General features: G+C 52.8%; 1 protein-coding gene across 1 annotated transcript; it reads right to left on the reverse strand.

Moving 5' to 3' along the window:
• Positions 1-1,484: 1,484 nt before the first annotated feature.
• LOC101953777 (C-type lectin domain family 2 member D-like) lies at positions 1,485-10,799 on the reverse strand. Its single transcript, XM_008175383.4, has 4 exons — positions 10,533-10,799; positions 6,015-6,196; positions 5,208-5,311; positions 1,485-4,993 (listed from the first exon to the last, which is right to left on the reverse strand). The coding sequence occupies exons 1-4, from the start codon at positions 10,570-10,572 to the stop codon at positions 4,852-4,854; spliced, it is 468 nt and encodes a 155-aa protein (XP_008173605.2). The 5' UTR covers positions 10,573-10,799; the 3' UTR covers positions 1,485-4,851.
• Positions 10,800-19,781: the final 8,982 nt, after the last annotated feature.

Genomic DNA, 19,781 nt, shown 5'->3' on the forward strand with positions numbered 1-19,781 from the left:
GGATGCGGTCTGCCCTGCCGGGCTTGCTGCAGGGCGCTCCTGTCCTCCGTTCCGCCGCCCCCTACAGGGCGGCCGGAGCAGGGGGGAAAAAAAAAGCGGCCGTGCCGCCCTAGGATTGGGCAGAATGCCCCCTCCTACAAGCTGCCGCCCCAAGCACCAGCTTGCTCGGCTGGTGCCTGGAGCCGGCCCGGGTCATAGAGACGGCTTCTGCCTCGGCCTGCGATGGCCCCTCGTCCATCCTTCCCAGAGCCCCCACAGCACCTGCTATGGCTCCTGCTTTGGTGCTGTGGTGATGCCAGAGGCCCTGCAATGCCGGGGGTGGGGACTATCATGGACGGCTCCGTGTTAAATGCAACACCGAGTGCTTTTATCCTCGGAGTCCATGTGAGATGTGCAGCAGGGGGCACAGGGCTGTTGCTTTCCAGCATTGGTGAGAGCAGAGGCGCTGTGTGGGCGCAAGGGATGTTAAGTGCTAGTCCCAAAGTCTCTAGCTAGCACCTTAACCCCAAACCCCTCCGTCCCCGTGACTTCATTCTTCCTGTCATTTACAGACTTTCATACAAACTACTTCCAAAGCCACAAACCAGATCTGGCTTGGACTCACTATTACATCCCCCGCGAGGAATTGGACTTGGGTGGACGGCTCCCTGTTCAATCCAACACTGTGAGTGTTTTTTCCTCTGAGTCCATGTGAGATGTGCAGCAGGGGGCACAGGGCTGTTGCTTTCCAGCACTGGTGTAAGCAGAGGCTCCGTATGGGTGCAATGGATGTTAAGTGCTGGGCACAACACTCTGCACAGAGAGATGCGTCCTGAGACTCATTCAGTGGCTTCCACAGCAGTTGGGCTAATCCTGAGGGCTGGGTTTTGTAATATGGACAAGTGTTTTCCAGAAATAGACCAGGGCAACCAGCTGCTACGACCGGATCATGAGCTAGGAAGTGTTTTATCAGCTAAGGGTCTGTAGGAACAATTCAGTGGTAAGGAAGAAATTCGAGAGGTGTCATTTTTTGCAGCTTTCCTTCATTCTCTTGTTCAAAAATTCTAAACAGCGATTATTTATTTATTTTGTTTTCCAGGTTCAATGTACAGGATCCAGCTGAAGAGAACAGCTGCGGGATGATAAAACCAGATGAAATTCATTTTGAAACCTGCACTATTGTATCTAAATGGATTTGTGAAAAGACGCTCTCCAGATATAGACAGTGACGTTAATTATCTGTATTTTCTCTGTATTTAGTTTCATCTGTCCCATTAATGATGAGTATTGAGGTGAGCTTCAAAGGGAAAAATTGGGCTTGTGCCCTTCCCCCCCCCCCCCCACTTTTATAACATGAATAAAGATGGCACAAAAAGCTTTTCTTGCATTTGAAATTCAGGACCTGTCTGGGCTGGAAGATTATAGTGAAGGGAGAACTAGTGAAGTGACATCACGAGTAGAGCTGGGGGAAATTTTCCACTGAATATTTTATTTGTCAAAAAATGCAGTTTTGGGTCGAACAAGACTGTTCACAAACTGGTGTTGAATTCACTGAATAGATTCAGGCAAAATAAAATAATCATTAAAAAAATTCAGGCTAGGTTCACAAGAGGATGGAGGAGGAGACAGCAGCTAACTCCATCCAATAGCCAAGTGGTTAGTGCACCAGATTTGAATCCCTTCTCTGGAACACTGCTAATAGATTAGCCCTACATATCCTCAAGATATCTTGAGCAGTTTAGTATCATCATTGTCCCTAGCCTCCGTTTGTCAGAGGGTGCGGATGGATGGCAGGAGAGAGATCACTTGGTCATTGCCTGTTAGGTTCACTCCCTCTGGGCACCTGGCATTGGCCACTGTCGGTAGACAGGATACTGGGCTGGATGGACCTTTGGTCTGACCCAGTACAACCATTCTTATGTCCTATTTTAGGACAGTTTCCTGTCAGCAACAGAATCCATACCCAGGAAAGAGCTCAACATACCTAATAAGCAGATGTGAGTACAACAAATATATTGCAGAGCCAGGTTACATAGTTCAGATACCTTCAAGAGTCTAAAGAGCTGCAGAGAAGGCCCCTAACTCAAACAGCAACAATCTGCCCTCTGGAATTTGCAATTAGCATTTGTTTAAAATTAACATTCCAGCACTGCAGTGTCTTTATAAAACACATGTAAGAAAATATTTTACATTAAGAAGTGCCTTAAAGAAATCTATCCCTGAAGTGCAGCCTGCGGATGTGAGAATGGGCAGTCAGTGACCAGGGGCAGCACAAAAGTTTGGGCAGGGAGGGGAAAGAGGAGCCTCCTGGAAAAAAAAAAAAAAATGCATGTCAAGCTGTCTCTAGGGCCACATTTTCACAAAAGGAGGCTCCCAAACACAATTCAGAGGCTGGATTTGCATGAAGACACCCACAGTCTGCATCTCACAGGGCAGCACAGCTGCAGTGCTGGCTGTAGATAGCGGAGGTGGACAGAGCTTGAAAGTGCCCACACTATGTAGAACCCAACACCCCAAGGCCAAACCCAACCTATGGCACCCCAGGGGTTGCAGGGAGGCTGTCTGCAGACAGGAACGTGTTGCAGTTTGTGGATACAGCAAGGAGCCGTGACCCAGTCTGAAGGGTGCAAACCCCAGAAGGGCAAGAAATCATTAAAGGCATCAGGGAACAACAGGAGCCAATGGGATGAATTGAGCAAGGGGGGAAATTTCAGGCTGGCGCTGAAGAGAGGATCCCCAGCAGAGGGTCTGAGAATCTGGGAAATTGCAACCCCTGCAGTCTCTTTGGGAACCAGTGTGTTTCCCTCAGTTCACATGTAAGTTGTAAACAGGGTCCTCAGACAGCGAGAGAGGGAAGACAGGAGACAAGGAAAATCTGCATTTCAGGAAACAGGAGAGAAGAAACAGCACAGAACTTTTCTCCACCAGACATCATGTCGCCTTCTTTACTGTTGGAATAAACTTTGCTTTGAGGGGGTGTCCTTCAGGAAACTGCATCTCAAAGGGGGACTGGACTATAAAAGTGAGGGACAAAAATATCCCAAATTCTCTCTCCCTCTTTTCACCTAAGAGGGCAAAAGAAAGAACCATTGGACTTTGGAAGCAGATGCTGGCCTGAGAGTTTGGTCAGCAATGTTACTGGGAACCTGTGGTGAGGGGCTTCTCCTTGAACCAAGTCTAGTTTGGTAAATTTAGAAAGCATTTTATCTTTATTGCTCTTGTAACCATTCCTGACTAATGCCTAATTACTTGTACTCACTTAAAATCTCTTTGTAAGTAAATAAACTTGCTTTAGTCTTTAATTACAACTAACCCAGGGCTGTGACTTGTTTGGGTAACTATGTAAGGTAGCAGACTGTGTATGTTGATGCCCTTAGAGGGGCCATGGACCAAGTAGATCTGGACTGTCCTGGAGAGGGCTGGACAGTGCAGAACACGTTTGGGGCTGGGGGGAGTCCAGGACTGGGAGTGTGTTGGGGTCACCGTGAAAGTAGTGATCAAGGCTGGTGGACCCAGTGTGGTGCGGGTGACAGGCTGCTGGACCAGGGCTGTAGCTATGCAGAGCCACTCAGGGCGTGACCTGATGGAGGTGGGATAGAGATGCAGTTACCCTGAAACGGTGACAGTCTCCCTGAGAGAAGGGTCACAAACCACGGCATTAGGATAATTGACAACTAGGACCGGACAAATCCTGGAGACAGACTAAGAGACAAGGAACCAGGCTGCAGCATGGAGGGGACCAGAACCAGGCTCTGTCATGTAGGACTGATGAATTAAATTGTTTTTAATTGTTCACTTTATTAATGTAACTTCATAAGTAAAGTTTTATGAATGAAAAAATATTCATTCATAAAACCGGATACCCCAATAACTGGCTAATTAACAATTAAGATGCTTGTTAAGAGCCATAGCTGTTCAGGCAGCTGCCTTTGTAAGTTTCACTATCAATCCAATTCCTGCTTAAATCACTGAGACTTGCACTGTTTCAGTATTGGAACTTCTGTTCACCATTTATTACACTTGCCTACAGTGTAACTTCTGTTCACTGTTTTCCATCCATTATACTTGTCTATATTATAACTTCTGTTCACTGTTTGCCATATTGGAATTCAAACCCCATTTTAAAACGCTGACTCCATTTTGTAAGGGCTTGCTGCAACCTTCATTTTTGCAAACCCTGCTGTAATCTTATTAGTTTAGTTTAGATGTGTGAATGAGGTATGTATGGATGATGGAATCAACCTCCAGCCCCAGCCTGTCCTGATTAAATAGAGTTCAAACACCAACGGCTGAAGATGCAAACAAGAGCCCTAACAAAGTAAGAAGAATCCACTCTAAAAAGAAAAGGTACAATAGAAGGAAAATCAAAGCCCGGTCCCAGGCTGAAAGTCATGTCTGCAATTGACAGGTGATCAATCACCAAACCTGGAGGCAGCGTAACACAGCAAGACCTATAGACTCTGGATTCAAACTAAAGCCTACAAAAAGGATGGGTGAGATGGAAAACTTTGGAGGAGGGTAACATTCTGCTGCCAACATGGAAGGGCATCGGTGCGCGCCCAACAAAGGCCCAGCTCGTCCTTGTGCCTGGCTTTCCTGGCCAGTTAGCCGCCACAAGCTACAAACCCAAGCTGCAAACTCAAGCAGGACTGGTAACTATGCAGCAGCTGCAAAACATCTAATAAATGTGTGTGTGTGTGTACGTATATAAATATTAGGTATAATGTGTGTGTATAAAAATTGAAATATTAATTATCGGTCATAAATCAAATTGTTGTTATAATAAATGTGGCATCTTTGTCTTAACCCCTAAAACAATCCTGTATAAGTTTGTGGAACAACAGTCACAGCTGATCTCCGATTCCCTTGAGTTCACGAATCCCCTCCCACTGTTCGCTCCTCTCCCTTCCCAGGTTTACTGCAGATCCATTGTCTTGGTGTGTGGCACCTTGACGTGGTGACTGCGAGTTCTTCATCCAGGTGCGCACAGTCGGCTCCGCCTTGTATTTCAAACCTGTAACCCAGAGGCAATTGGATCTAGAGTCAGTGTGTGCCAGGCACAGACCGGGGGAGACACCCCAAGTCAGGGAGGGGAGCTGTGCACTCAGCCCCTCTGGATCCCCCTCCCTGCACCAGCCCCAGGCCCTGCTCCCGGCAGGAGGGGACGTTAAAGCAGCCAGTGGGGCATTTCCATCCCCTCTGAACAATGCAGAGAAAAAGAGACTCACCGATGGTCAAACTCGGTCCCGTTGGCCCATTTCCAGACCTGGCCCGTGTCCTTCCGGAGGCCGATCCAGTGGTCCAGTTTGCCTTCGTATGGCAGCAGGGAACCCTTACAAATGCAATAAACGCAATCAGCTGTGTTAGCCCCTGACTCTGTGCTGTTCCCCACCTTGCGCAGCAGGGGATTTCTAGAGGCCTCTTCCATTGTTATTGGGTGAAGGGATCAGATAAGTATTAACCCTTCACCCTCCCCCCTCCTCTTTTTGGGGCTGTGGCACCTACTGGGTGAAGCAGGAATTGAGCTGCAAGGTCACTGTCTGCCCAGCAGCCCCTTCTCAGAGCACAGCAGGGCCAGGAGGAAGACGGGGCTGCAGGGGGAGGGCAGACAGACCCGCCACCAGGGCAGGTAAGTTGATGGGAAGAGGCCTAAAGCAACCTCACCTCCAGCTGGATTCTCCCCGCCCCACCCAGGAGGAAACCCTGGGGCTGGGCTGAGCTGAGGGGGGGGGGGGGCAGGTTCTCACCCCCTCCAGCCCCAGGCAGCCCATTGGCCTGGAGCTGACTGAGCCGGCCCAGCCCTGCACAGGGGGAGTCTCCCACCTGGGCTCTGGCAGATGCAGGGTCGAGGTGGCTGGAGCCCCAGGTCCAGACAGGATTCAGCTGCCAGAACCGCACTGACTCTGGCCGCCCAGCCTGGGAGGCACCCGGGCTCCTCTCTGCCCTACAGGGGCTGAGCCCAGCCTGACTCCAGCCCTGTCTATGGTGCCCCCGATCGCTGGGCTTGGCACAAAGCATCTATCCGGGCTTCTCACCAGCTCCTGCAGACTCTCAATCCCGGCCAGGGAGGCAGCGTGCAAAGAGCAGAAGCTCTGGCTGTAGGTCCAGTTCCCTTCGGCCTTAGAAAAATAGTAACATTTCCCTTGGATCCGGATCCAGCCGTCCGGGCACCAGGAGGCAGCAGGGGGGCAAGGAGGAGACGGCCTAGATTTTTCAACTGGAAAAAACAAAACACAAGGTGAGGGATCGTCCCGTCTTTCATCTCTGTGGAGAACGAGCAGGGCCAGAAACAAGAACTGCCCGATGGGAGAGATGGGCCAGTCTGAGAGTGGCCAGCAACAGCTGCTTCAGAGGACATGGCCACCAATCCGACAAGCAGTGTAGTTGGAGTTTGTTGTAACACACACTGTGGTAGTGCCAGAGGCCAACCAGGTCACAGCCCCCATCGGGTTGGGGATGTACAAAGTGTGCAGTGAAGGGAATGGGAAAGGTGAGAGCAAGGGAGGAGTGCGTCTGGCAGGGGCGCTGGAACTGGGGTGGTAAGGGGGGGCCATGCCCCCACCATGTTTTAACGTGGGAGGGCCAGGCCTGTCCACTTGTTAACCTGGGCGTAGAGTAGGGTTACCATCCGTCCATATTTCCCCAGACACGTCCGGCTTTTGCGTCTCTAAATAGCCGTCCGGGAGGAATTGGTAACAAGGTTAAAATGTCCGGGGGTTTTTTCTCCCTCGCCTCCCTCCCTCCCATGCAGAGTGTGGGTGCTGACTGGGCGGCTGGGCCGATTGACCCACTCCCATTGGCCTCCAGCAGCTAGAGCCCTCCCCTGCTCCCCCCTCCCTCTGTCTGCAGCCCTGTGTAACACACAAACCGACCCACCGGGCAGCGTGTTTTGCAAACACGTGGAGCCAGAATGGTAAGGGGAGTCCGGGGGGGGGGGCAGTCAGGGACCGGGGGAGTGTTGGATGGGTCCCCGGCCTCCACCTGCCACCCCCCCTCCGCGCGTCCCGCCCCCGTGGGCCGACCCTCCCTGCCTGCCTCTCCCTTGTCTGCTTGTACTGCCAGAGCCAGCAGCAACTGCTGTCTGCTGCCCCCGGGTCCTAGTGTCCCCCATCTACTAGTGGGAAGACAGGCTGCCCTTACCCTGCCCTTCCACCCTAGCCCTGAGCCTCTCCAACACCCCAAACCCCCCAGCCCCAGCCCTCATCCCCCCACACCCTAATCCTCTGCTCCATCCCTGAGAACCCCTCATCCTCAGACCCACAGCCCTCACCCCTGCATCCCGTCCTATCCCCACACCCCCCTCCTTTCCCACACCCCCCCTCCTGCCCTCAAACTCCCTCCCAAAGCCTGCACCCCCTCCCTTTGCACTGCCTCCCACCCCCAAATTCCATCCCAGACCCTGCATCCCTCACCCCCTCCTGCACACCCACCTCCTGCCCCAGCCTGGAGCCTGCACCCACCACCCAAACTCTATCCCAGAATCTGCACCCTGCACCACAATCCCCAGCCCAGGACCTGCACCCCAGACCTCCTCCCCCCACCCAACCCCGCTCCCAGAGCCTTAGGCAGGTGTGTGTGGGGGGTTCTGGGCATCACCAAAATTTCTACAACCCTGCTACCCATGCGAGTGGATAAGGGTCGGGGCAGTCAGGGGACAGATAGGGTCCTAGGGGGGGCAGTTAGGGTGGGGGGTTCTCAGCAGGGGGCAGTCAGGGGACAAGAAGCAGGGGGGTTGGGGTTCTGAGGGGGGCAGTCAGGGGGCTTCCCTCCCCCCCCCCCAGTGTCCTCTTTTTTGATTGTGGAAATATGGTAACCCTAGCGTAGAGCCTCGGGCAGGCACGGTGGTGGCGGTGGCAGGGGCTGTGCTTCACGCCCGGGGAGCCGAGAAGGGGATCAGCTCCCCCGCCATGATGCACAGCCCCTGCTAGCGGCACCAGCCTCTTCCTGGTGGGGGGCTGAGGTGGACCTTAGCTCCCCTCCCCCCACTATGGGGCCCCACCCCCTGCTCCTCTCCCCCACCACCTGGCCAGGCCAGAAGCCAGAGCCGGGCTGTGGTAAGAGCTGCCCAGGGAACCCGGGCTGCTGTGGGGAGCCCCAGACACTCCACCGGCCCTAGGGGAAGAGGAGTGTGGGAGGGGCCACAGTTCCTGCACTGGTATTCTCCCTCCCCCACCCGCACCCCCACCTCAGCAGGTCCCACGCTCCTGCTGCCCAGCACACGGATTCTCTTACAGGGCTAACTGCAGTGTCATGTGCTCACACCTTCCACAGCCGCATCTACAGAGCCGGGCAGCACAGTCCAGGAGGCAGCGCAGGGTGAATATAGAGCGGGTCACTTCTGTGACTGATCTCATGGGAGCAGGTACATTAGGCAGAGGCACAATTTTAGAAGTTCAGAGCCCCCAAAACACCAGCAGGCAGCAGCAGAGAGGCTGCCAGACCTGCTGGGCCCCAGACCAAGACACCTTGAGGATGAGGGACCCTCAGATCCAACAGCCTCTCTGAGCGCGTTTCCCTCCTCACCCATCTCACGTATCAAAGCGTTGGATCCCCTGGAACGCAACCTGCAGCGTGTGACTACACTGAGGGGAATGTGGGAGCAGTGAGAGCCTCTTCTAATAACCCCAGCAAGCAGCACCCAGACCCCTTGCTCAGCTGCTAAATCCTCCAGAGCCCCCCTGATAACCCCACTGATAACCCCACAGCCCCACACCTTGCTGCACATTAGAGTGAGGCTCACACTGAATGGAAATATCCTGTAATCGCACATCCCGTGCGCACCAACTGGCCTAGTTTAACGTCCCTGGGGAGCCTTCCCTTTGGAGATTCCTGACCCCGGGGGTTAAATTCTCAGCAACACCAGTGCAGGGATGAGAGCTTCTCCCCACAGCACCTCCCCACAGCTGAATAAAGCTCGTCCCAGCGATGCTGTAGCCCCTGACAGCCCTGCTTTAGGGACAACTGGAGGAGGGGCGGCAGGAAGATGGAGGCCAGTCCAGTAACCTCAGACCACTGAGCTGCAGACAAGTTACGCTGCTCAGTGAAGATCGGACACTGGATCCGTGTCAGTCCATCCATCCAAACGGGTGTGAAGAGAGAGTCTCCGAGTGTAAAGGGAGCAGCAGAGGGGGCTGGAATCGGGAACAGAGCGACTGTCTTGTGTTCACTGCCCTGGACGACTGGGACTCAGGAGATCTGGATTCAATTCCAAGCTCTGCCAGACTCCCTGCCTGACCCAGGGCAAGTCCCTGAGGCCGGATCCACACAGGGACGGAGGCGTTTGAGGTTCAGCATCACAACGCCGAACTTTTACTCACCTAGGAAACCCCTGGAACAACAACGGGACCCACAGGCCTGAGCTGGGCGCCCGGGCGCCCCACGCAGTGAATGGGGAGGGAGAGGGGCCCAAGAACGGGATCCACAATGGCCAGCGAGCTAGACGGGCTGCCCAGGCCAGCCAATAGGAGACAGTGACCAGGCCTGTGCCCTAAGCCCCGCCCCTCTCAGAGCTCAGCACCTCAGCCCTGGCTGCAGGGAGGGGCCCAGCCCTGCTAACAACCTGCAGCGGGGACCCCCCGCCCTGGAGTCAGGTGCCTATGTGATGTCTTGTGAGAGCGAGTGCAACAGCAGGCGCCTAAATCCACTGAAAATGGCTGCGGGGGGAAGGTGGGGAGAGAAGACGACCTCCCCTATAACCTTTAACCCACTGACAGAGCTCTCACCCCGATGTGAGACCCTGCTTCAGTCCCCCTCTCCCTGGTGAGCAGGGATTGGAGAACAGGGGTCCCACCTCTCAGGTGAGCGTCCTACTCACTAGATCAGAGGGATTGTAACTCTGGGGCCCAAATTAATAGTTAATTATTCAATCAAAGTGGAACAACTTCAGCAGGAAATATTCAGAGACCCCCCCATCAGACTGTCCCACAGCTCAGTGGCTGGGCACTCCCCTGAGAGGTGGGAGACCCCTGTTCAGATCCTGTCTCCCCTCAGACAGAGGGGACTGGAACTGGGGTCTCACATCCCAGGGGAGGGCCCTACCACTGGGGCAGGGTTAAAGTGTGCCTGCCAGACCCCACCCCACAGGTACGACAGGCCTCTGGGTGCCGAGAACCAAGCAGCAGCACACGCCCAGAGGCAGAACATGAAGCGCTGAGGGAACTTCTACAGCAAAGGTGTTGTCCCCAGGTGAGCTCGGGCACCCCCAGGGTTCAGTGGCAGTCGGGTGGGGGGTTGGCAGATCACAGGGTGCCTGAAACAGCGACTTCAGCCCTTGGGTGCCCTTTGTGGAACGAGGCCACGGTGTCTTGGCTCCCCTCCCCAAAACAAGGACAAGGACACATCCCTGCCTCACAGCGGTTGTGAGGAGAAATCCACTGTGCTCTCATGTATGACAGTGATGTGGGGTAGGGGGGCCGTAAAAGCGCCTAGAGAGACTCCTGTCTGACCTGACTGCTAAAGCAGACAGGCCAGGGGAGAAAGGACATGGAGCTGTGAGCCGTGAAGGAAGAAAGCTCCACACGCAGAGACTGAATCATCAGGGGTTGGGAACTTACCTCCCAAAGCTGCTGCTAAAGCAATGATGATGATCGTCATAACCACGGTTATGGCTCTGAGGACAGCTGGACGATCCCATACTGCAGGTTTCCTGGAGCTAGAATTAGCTGGATGACCCGGAAGATCAAAACCTGTTACTGCTGCTGTGGTGACTCAGGCCAGAATTATTTGCCATCAGGCTCTGATCCGACACGCACCAGATATTTATTTTGACATCTTAAATGGTTCTGTCCCAGCTCTGGACACAAATATTAACTTGAACTCCCATCCAGACTGTGAAGGAGAACATCACTCCCTGTAAAAAGAAGAACAGGAGGACTTGTGGCACCTTAGAGACTAACAAATTTATTAGAGCATAAGCTTTCGTGGACTATAGCCCACTTCTTCGGAGAAGTGGGCTATAGTCCACGAAAGCTTATGCTCTAATAAATTTGTTAGTCTCTAAGGTGCCACAAGTCCTCCTGTTCTTCTTTTTGCGGATACAGACTAACACGGCTGCTACTCTGAAACCTTTCATCACTCCCTGTGTGGTTAATGAGCTCAATTAATCCCCAGAAAGGACCCTGCAGAATTCAGAGGGATTCGGAGGAGGGTGGAGGATGATCAAGGGCCTGGAAAATCCATGACAAGAGTTTGGGGAAAGCCTGGGATTGTTCACCATGGAGAGGAAGTGAATGAGGGGGGACAGGATAAACAGTCTATGCAATAACGGATGGGACAGGAGGCAGACTGGAAGTTTTTGTTGGTAAAGCAGTGGGCAGTCTCTGCACGCCCCCTTGTGGCCTGGTGTGATACTGTGGGTGCACCTCTCCTTAATTTCCCTTGATTGACAGCAGTACATTTGCTTTAACAGCCCAAGGCAAGGAGAAGCCAACACTCATTAACAAAACAGCACGTCCCTTTTTAATAAGGCTTCAGGACAGGGGTAATTTCAAACAACAGTTCATATGGTGCTCACCTCAGGACCCTGGGTCAGGGATCCCAAGTTAACATACATAAAACCAAGTCTCAGGTGGATTAGATTGGTCTTCTAGAGCCTGTGAGAAACCACCACCTGCTGCAGCCTACCTGGTTTCTCTATTCCTCTCTCTCCTTCAGCTCCCTCTTCAAATAGCCCAGGCCTATGATAGGGCAGGGTTGCCTTGATTACACCTGTGCCAGATGTAGCCTCTTGCCTATCCCTTAAAGGGGTAGTTATCCCCTTCCCAATGTTCCCCTTGTCTCATAACACAAAAGCAAGGGGATATTCAATGAGATTAAAAAGGTGGGAAAAGAACTATTTTTTCCAGCCAATGTATAAGTAGATGTGGAACTCACTGCCACAGGAAATTGATAAAAATAATTTAGGAAAGTTAAAGGGATTGAGCATTTATATGGTTAACATGAATATCCAGAGTTGTCATAATTAACAACCAAAGGTTGGTAGGAACTTTGGAAGAGCATCTCCATCCCAGGGCGAGTAAATCCAGGGAACCCCTGCTGAAGTTCAATCTTCACAAATCCTCTTCCTTAGCACCCCGAGAGACATCAGAGGGCATGTAGTGGGGTGGTCACCTACTCTAGCCTAAAGGGCTTAAAACAGCCCAGGGGAGGGCGGTGGCTGGGGCAAGCACCTCCAAGGCTGATTGGGGAAGCAGGCTCAGCTGTGACCATGCCCCAATCAGGGCTCAGCTGGCCCTTATAAGAGGGCAGTGGGGCAAGAGTAGTGAGTCTCTTGCTGCCTCTAGAGAGGGAATGGTCAGGCCATTTAGGAGCTCACAGGGTATCTAGAGTAGAGCAGGGCTGGGGGAAGGCCAGAGGAGCTGGGGAGCTCCAACCTGCAACACCCCCCCCTCCCCCCCCCGGCTGCAGGCCTTGTTAAAGGCCCAGAGGGGTACTGGGGTTGCAGGGGCAGCCCAGGGGTAGGCCAAGGCAGCAAGTACAAATCCCCCTTGCTTGTGATGAGTGGCTTATACACTGCAGTCTGCCCCAGTGAATGGGGGCTAGACAATGACTGGCAGTAGCCTGGTACTGAGGTGTGGTGGGGATAGTGGGTGGTGTTCCTCAGTGTGGAGAGACCCAGAAACTGGGGGGATATTGTCAGGGGGCAGCCCCCAAGAGAAAGGGGCACCGGGGTCCGGAAGGGACACGAGGCCCAGTGCCAAGCGGGACACTGGCCTGCAGAGAGTTTTCCAGAGGCCAGTGAGCTAGTTTCCAGGATAGCCAGAAGGAGGTGAGCATCACCCCATTACAGGGCATGATAAATTCACTGGCAAAACACAAATGAATGTGCTGTGGCCACAGGCAGCTACACCTGCTCCTGGCCATACGTGAAGGCAGGGCTCTGCATGTGTTACAAGTGCAAACACCTCAACTCACACACTGGAAGGATAAACAAGCAGAACAAGCAAACAGACGGAAAGAGCAGTGACAGGAGCAACCAGGGAGACGTGAGCCAAATGTTTTCAAGGGGATAGAACACGTGCAGTACTAAAAGCCATATGTGCAACTGCCACACGAGAGAGCATGTGCAGCACGAGCTGAGTCCACTGGAGCAATACAGCTTCTGCTGCACGGGGAAGGGATGGGGGGGAGGAGAAGGAGGAGGAGCTACACCAACCCCTGAAAGGCATCTCCTCTGAGTGTACTGGGCTAGCTTGATTATCACTTCAAAAGTTTTTTTTTTCTCTTAATTAATTGGCCTCTCAGAGTTGGTAAGACAACTGCCACCTGTTTATGCTCTCTGTATGTGTGTATATATATCTCCTCAATATATGTTCCATTCTATATGCATCCGAAGAAGTGGGGCTGTAGTCCACGAAAGCTTATGCTCTAATAAATTTGTTAGTCTCTAAGGTGCCACAAGTACTCCTGTTCTTCTCTCCAGCCTGTTCCTAGGCAGGGAAGCTCCAGTTACCTGCTTCTCCTCCACTCGTCCCGTCTACTGAGTTAAGAGCTGTCCAGAGTGATCTGCTTCCGCTCCCTCCTGCATCTCTCCTTGCAGTGAGGCAGCCGTGGGTGCTGAACTCTGATCAACTTGGACCTTTCTCACCAGTTGCAAGAAATGGCTCTATGCAGCCACGGCAGAGTCGGTTCCAGTCAGCTGCAGTGTCCCTGGCTTTGGCTCCTCTCCCAGCTGCCCTAGAATGTGAAATGACAGAGTTAGGACAGTAGAGGGGTCGGTGGCTTTGTCTGTGGTGTCCCATCCCCCATTCATCAGAACAAAAGCCCAGAGTTCGAATAGTGCAGTAACCAACCCCCTCCTGTGTCATCAGGCCCCTCATTGAAGATTCCCCATTTCCTCTCACTCCTCAATTGGGAGTTGGCAGGAGAGGGACACACGGACGCTGGGTGTGGGGTGCAGGCTGGGATGTGCACACGCCATTTATGTCTGGTGTAACCCTGGCACACACTGCAGAGCTGTGTGTAGTGCCTCCCCCTGCACTGGCAACTCTGGGAAGTTGGGAGGGGGAGGGGGAGTTTGAGATGCAGCTTTGGGAGGGGCACAGACACAGCAACCTTGGAAGGACTTTAAGGGACACAGTCTCCCCCACCCCCCGGTTGGATAAAAATCAGTGGTTTCAAATTTGATTTTTTATTTAAATAAATACTTTTTTAAAAGAAACCAATGGAAAGTTAAACTTGAAATAATGACAATCTATGTTAAGGCCTAAACCGTACTATAATCCATTAAAATCATTTACGTTAAATGAAAAGGAATAATATTCCAGCAGAACATGTTTGCTGATGAAGCCTTGAAGAAAGTGAAGCCACTGAAGTGGTGCCAGTCACTGGCTAGGCACCGGTCACAGAGGTTGTTAAACAGCTTTTGCACAGCAGTAGCCTCTTGCGCAGGTGCAGAGACTATTCTCTTCATTTCAGTTTATTCAAAGTTAAGAAGCCGATTGGGAGTTGAAAAAGCAGCAAAGCTTGTTTTGCTCGTCCATCTATGGATGAAAACTAGGTGTGAGAAGCTGAGCTCTATAGCCGTGGTTTTCAACCTGCGGGCCCAATCAGCACACGGTTGCGGCCCATGTGACACCTCAGGGTCATACAGGTACTATTGGATGTGGCCCACAATGGTACATAGGTTGAGAGCCACTGCTCAAAAGTCCTAACCAAACATGGAGTGGGAGCACAAAGGACTCAGGCATTGCCTCACAGCTCCTAGCTTTTAGGTGGCTAGAAAATCCAAGAAACACCATTGTGATCCACAAAGCCGATTTAGGCACATAGGCTCCTATACAATGAATGGGGAGCCACCTAAGCCAATCAAAGGGAGATACTGACCAGTGGGGTGTGGCCTAAACCCAGCCCCTCTCTCAGCGATAGGCACCTAAACCACAGGGAGGCTATTGACCACAAAAGGCAGAGAAAGAGATGCCACCTTATAATGTTTAGTCCAGTGGTTAGGTCACCACCTGGACGTCAGATGACTCACACAAGGCAGCAGTGCATGTCCTCAAAGGCTAAAACAGACACCGAGAGAACTTTTACTCTCATAAACTTAGGTGCCAAGTGAGTTTTAGGGGCCTATCGGGTTCGTTAGAAGTTTTGTGGATTGCAGCGGAGCTGAAACTGGGATTTAGGCATTTTAGTAATTTTGCTGATCCCGCCCATTGGTGACTAAAAACAATCAGTTCAATTCACTAACCACAGGTAATTATTACACCTCTACCCCGATATAACACTGTCCTCAGGAGCCAAAAAATCTTACCGTGTTATAAATGAAACCGCGTTATATCGAACTTGCTTTGATCCGCCGGAGTGCGCAGCCCCTCCCCCCCCCGGAGCGCTGCTTTACCGCCTTATAGCCGAATTCGTGTTATATCGGGTCGCGTTATATCAGGATAGAGGTGTACCTTTTATTAATTTATATTATCATAGCAGCTAGGATTCCTGGTCATGGCCAGGATACATGACTTTAAGTAATCAGTTTTAAACACAAAGCATGTTTTGATAACCTTTTTTCCCCTAATGTATCCAGCATATTTAAGGTATTTTTATTTAAAAATTTTAAATGCTGAATTTTCAAATGTAATTGAATTCTGATTTCCATCCAAATAAAGCTTGACCAAAAAAAAAAAAAAATCACAAGAATTAGATGAAAATCTGAATACTTGTACATGTCGCTATATTATTTAAGCAATTAATGTGTATAGATATAATCATAGAATCATAGAATATCAGGGTTGGAAGGGACCTCAGGAGGTCATCTAGTCCAACCCCCTGCTCAAAGCAGGACCAATCCCCAACTAAATCATCCCAGCCAGGGCTTTGTCAAGCCTGACCTTAAAAACCTCTAAGGCCTGGTCTACACTAGGAGGTTATGTCGAATTTAGCAGCGTTAAATCGAATTAACCCTGCACCCATCCACACAACAAAGCTATTTAGTTCGACAGAGAGGTCTCTTAAATTCGATTTCTGTACTCCTCCCCGATGAGGGGAGTAGTGCTAAATTTGACATGGCCATGTCGAATTAGGGTAGGTGTGGATGGAATTCGACGCTAATAGCTCCGGGAGCTATCCCACAGTTCACCACTCTGTTGACGCTCTGGACAGCAGTCCGAGCTCGGATGCTCTGACCAGTCACACAGGAAAAGCCCTGGGAAAATTTGAATTCCTTTTCCTGTCTGGCCAGTTTGAATCTCATTTCCTGTTTGGACATCGTGGCGAGCTCAGCAGCACTGGCAACGTTGCAGAGCTCTCCAGCAGAGGTGACCATGCAATCGCTGAATAGAAAGAGGGCCCCAGCATGGACTCATCGGGAAGTCTTGGATCTGACTGCTGTGTGGGGTGATGAGCCCGTGCTTTTGGAGCTGCGATCGAAAAAACGGAATGCGAAGATCTACAAGAAGATCTCCAAAGCCATGACGGAGAGAGGATACAGCCGGGATGCAACGCAGTGCCGCGTGAAAATCAAGGACCTGAAACAAGGCTACCAGAAGACCAAAGCGGCAAACGGACGCTCCGGATCCCAGCCCCAGACATGCCGTTTCTACGAGGCACTGCATTCCATTCTAGGTGCGGCCACCACCACTACCCCGCCACTGACCGTGGACTCTGACGATGGGGTATTGTCGACGGCTGCTTCCTCGGAGATGTTCGCGGACGGGGAAGATGAGGAAGGAGATGAGGAGGACGAGGCAGTCGACAGTGCATACAACGCTGATTTCCCCGACAGCCAGGATCTCTTCATCACCCTCACGGAGATCCTTTACCAACCCTCCCTAGGCGTTAACTCTGACCCTGAATCAGGGGAAGGATCAGTCAGTAAGTGTTTTAAACATGTAAACATTTATTTTGATCAGAACAGGAATGGAATATTAACTAGGGTTACCATACGTCCGGATTTCCCCGGACATGTCCGGATTTTTGGTCCCCAAATCCCCGTCCGGGGGGTATTGCCAAAAAGCCGAACATGTCCGGGGAAATAGGGAGGCTAGGATCTCCGAATCTGTATGCGTGGGTCGCCCGCTGTGACATCATCTCCGTGTGACACTCGGCTTCTGCCCAGGGCATGCTGGGGGCTGTAGTCCGGCCGGGCCTCGCTCTCCAGGGAGAGCCAGGAGGGGGGAGCGGCCGAGAACTACAACTCCCAGCGGCCCCTGCGACGCGACCAATCTGCCCCTGTGAGGCAGACCCTGCGCCGCCGGAGCAGAGCAGCTGGAGCCCGGGAGGGGAAGTGCCCGGCCGGGGGCGCAGGGTCCGGAGGCAAGGGGGCTGCTGAAGCCGGAGCACTTGGGCAGCTCGGCTCTTAAACAGAGCCAAAGAGTCAGGGGAGGATCAGAGCAGCTGGAGCCTGGAAGGGGAAGTGCCCGGCCGGGGACGCAGGGTCCGGAGGCATAGGGGGCTGCCTGAAGCCCAAGTGCTACCGGCTTCATGGTTTGCCGGGCAGCCTCCAGACCCTGCGCCCCCGGCTGGGCGCTTCCCCTCCCGGACTCCAGCTGCTCTGATCCTCCCCTGACTCTTCGGCTCTGTTTAAGAGCCAAGCTGCCCGAGCCAGCGCTACTGGCTTCGGGCAGCCCCCTTGCGTCCGGACCCCAGCCGCCGGCCGGGCACTTCCCCTCCCGGGCTCCAGCTGCTCTGCTCCGGCGGCGCAGGGTCTGGAGGCAGGGGGGCTGCCTGAAGCCGGTAGCGCTTGGGCAGCTCGGCTCTTAAACAGAGCTCAAGAGTCAGGGGAGGAGCAGAGCAACTGGAGCCCGGGAGGGGGAAGTGCCCGGCCGGGGACGCAGGGTCCGGAGGCATAGGGGCTGCCCAAAGCCCGAGCGCTACCGGCTTCACGGGTTTGCCGGGCAGCCTCCAGACCCTGTGCCCCCGGCTGGGCTCTTCCCCTCCCGGGCTCCAGCTGTGCTGGGGAAGCGCCGGCCGGGGGCGCAGGGTCTGGGGGCTGCCCAGCAAACTGTGAAGCTGGTAGCGCTTGGGCAGCCCTTTTCGCGTGGCTGGGAGGGAGGAGGGGGAGTTAGGGCGGGGACTTTGGGGGAATGGGCGGAGTAGGGGCGGGGCCGGGGGTGGGAAAAGGGCGGGGCCAGGGCCCGTGGAGTGTCCTCTTTTTTTATTTTTTAAATATGGTAACCCTACCCTAGACGATTCTCTGGGTGAACGGACAAGGAATAGGATTTGGGCATCACAAATACCAAGGGAGCAGAACATGAGTGAAGGGGGAGGACCCCCGGCCCGTGCACCCCCTCAAGCCAAGACACAGCATTACAGGTGTTCTTCAGCTCTAGCGCCTCCTCTTGTCTACCACTCTACTTCTGTAGCGGCCTATGACTTCTGTGGCAGAGCCTCTGTCCAGGGCCACCGGCTTTCAAGGCCAGTCCCCTGCCAGGGTCACAAAAATCCAACCAAACATCCCAACAAAGGGTTCTTCTGTCCCCCATGGGCTGCTCTTCAGTCCGCCCTCTGGGCTCAGTTCTCAGCCCCTCCTGGGCTACCTTTAATTCCTTCCCTGCCTGGTATACTCCCGGCTGCTTTTCCTGGAGTTCCTCTCACAGTCTGCTACTCACTGGAGTTCCCTGCTCTTCTCCCCTACTCCCCGTCCCTGCAGAGTTCCTCTTGGCTCTTTTAGCTGAGCACCACCTCACAGGGTTTTCCCCTGGAGGCCCCTTTTCCTAGCAGATTCCCACTGCTTCTGAGCTACACAGAGCTCTTCTTCAGTTCTTGTCTTGTACATATTTGAGGCAGGCAGCTATGTGGTCATGGTGAGGGATGTTGGTGTATAGGGAAATGACACTCATGGTGGCGAGGTTGGTGTTCTGAGGGAGGTTGTTAATGTTGTGGAGTTTGTGAAGGAAGTTGGTTGTGTCCTGGAGGAAACTGGCCCTTTGTGTGGTGAGTGGTTTGAGGATGGTTTCTATCAGTCCCAATAGCCCTTCATTAACAGAAGCTGTGGACAGATATGATGGGTCTGCCTGGGTTCCCTTGTTTGTGTATCTTGGGAAGCACATAGACCTGAACAAGAACTCTGTGTGACTTGAAAGCTTGTCTCTCTCACCAACAGAACCTGGCCCAATAAAAGACATCACCTCACCCACCTTGTCTCGCTAATATCATGGGACTAACACAGCTACAACAATATTGCGTACACAAAGAGGCACCTCCTTTTCACAGATCACCTTTAACACTTTCCTTGCTGTTTTTGTCCATTTTCTAATGGGAAAAAAGTGACATTTAAACATAATCTTGCAATTTACGAGTCAACATGGCTCCACTTTCTTTACTTCCCACCAGTTTTCTTGATGGTTGTATCGGTACTAGGAGCCCAGCTAGACAAAAAGGCTTTTTAGCTTTCTCTGCTGTCTGGCTAGACACACTAGGGGGTATCATTGACAAAAGCCTTCACTGACTTTCTGTGGGACATTCAGTGAGGACTTAAGTGGCACATAGACCTCGTGCTGGTCCCTGCCCTGGGGTGGATTCCACTCTAGCAGAGCAGCAATATTGTAAGGTCACAAACACATTCTGGAGCAAACTACTCATCAAAGTCCCTTTCATATCAAAGCCACCATAACTGTGTGATGTGAGTTAGCCAGCCGAGATGGTGAGTGCATCTTCTTAGAGGGACAGTTCACGATGGGTAAAAGGACCACAGCAGTTCAAAGGGGCTCTGAAAGCCCTTCATCTGACCATGGGAGAATTCCCTAGGTGCAGTCACTGCAGAAGACAGCTGTGAGCTGTCTTCTAAGGACCCTCTTGCAAGCGTTGGCATGGAGGAGACATGCTGAGGAACAGGGCTGGGGCAGGAGGGACATGGCCTGGCTGGGACC

This window comes from Chrysemys picta, chromosome 12 (genome assembly GCF_011386835.1).
Source record: "Chrysemys picta bellii isolate R12L10 chromosome 12, ASM1138683v2, whole genome shotgun sequence".
In the NCBI taxonomy this organism is placed as follows: Eukaryota; Metazoa; Chordata; order Testudines; family Emydidae; genus Chrysemys; species Chrysemys picta.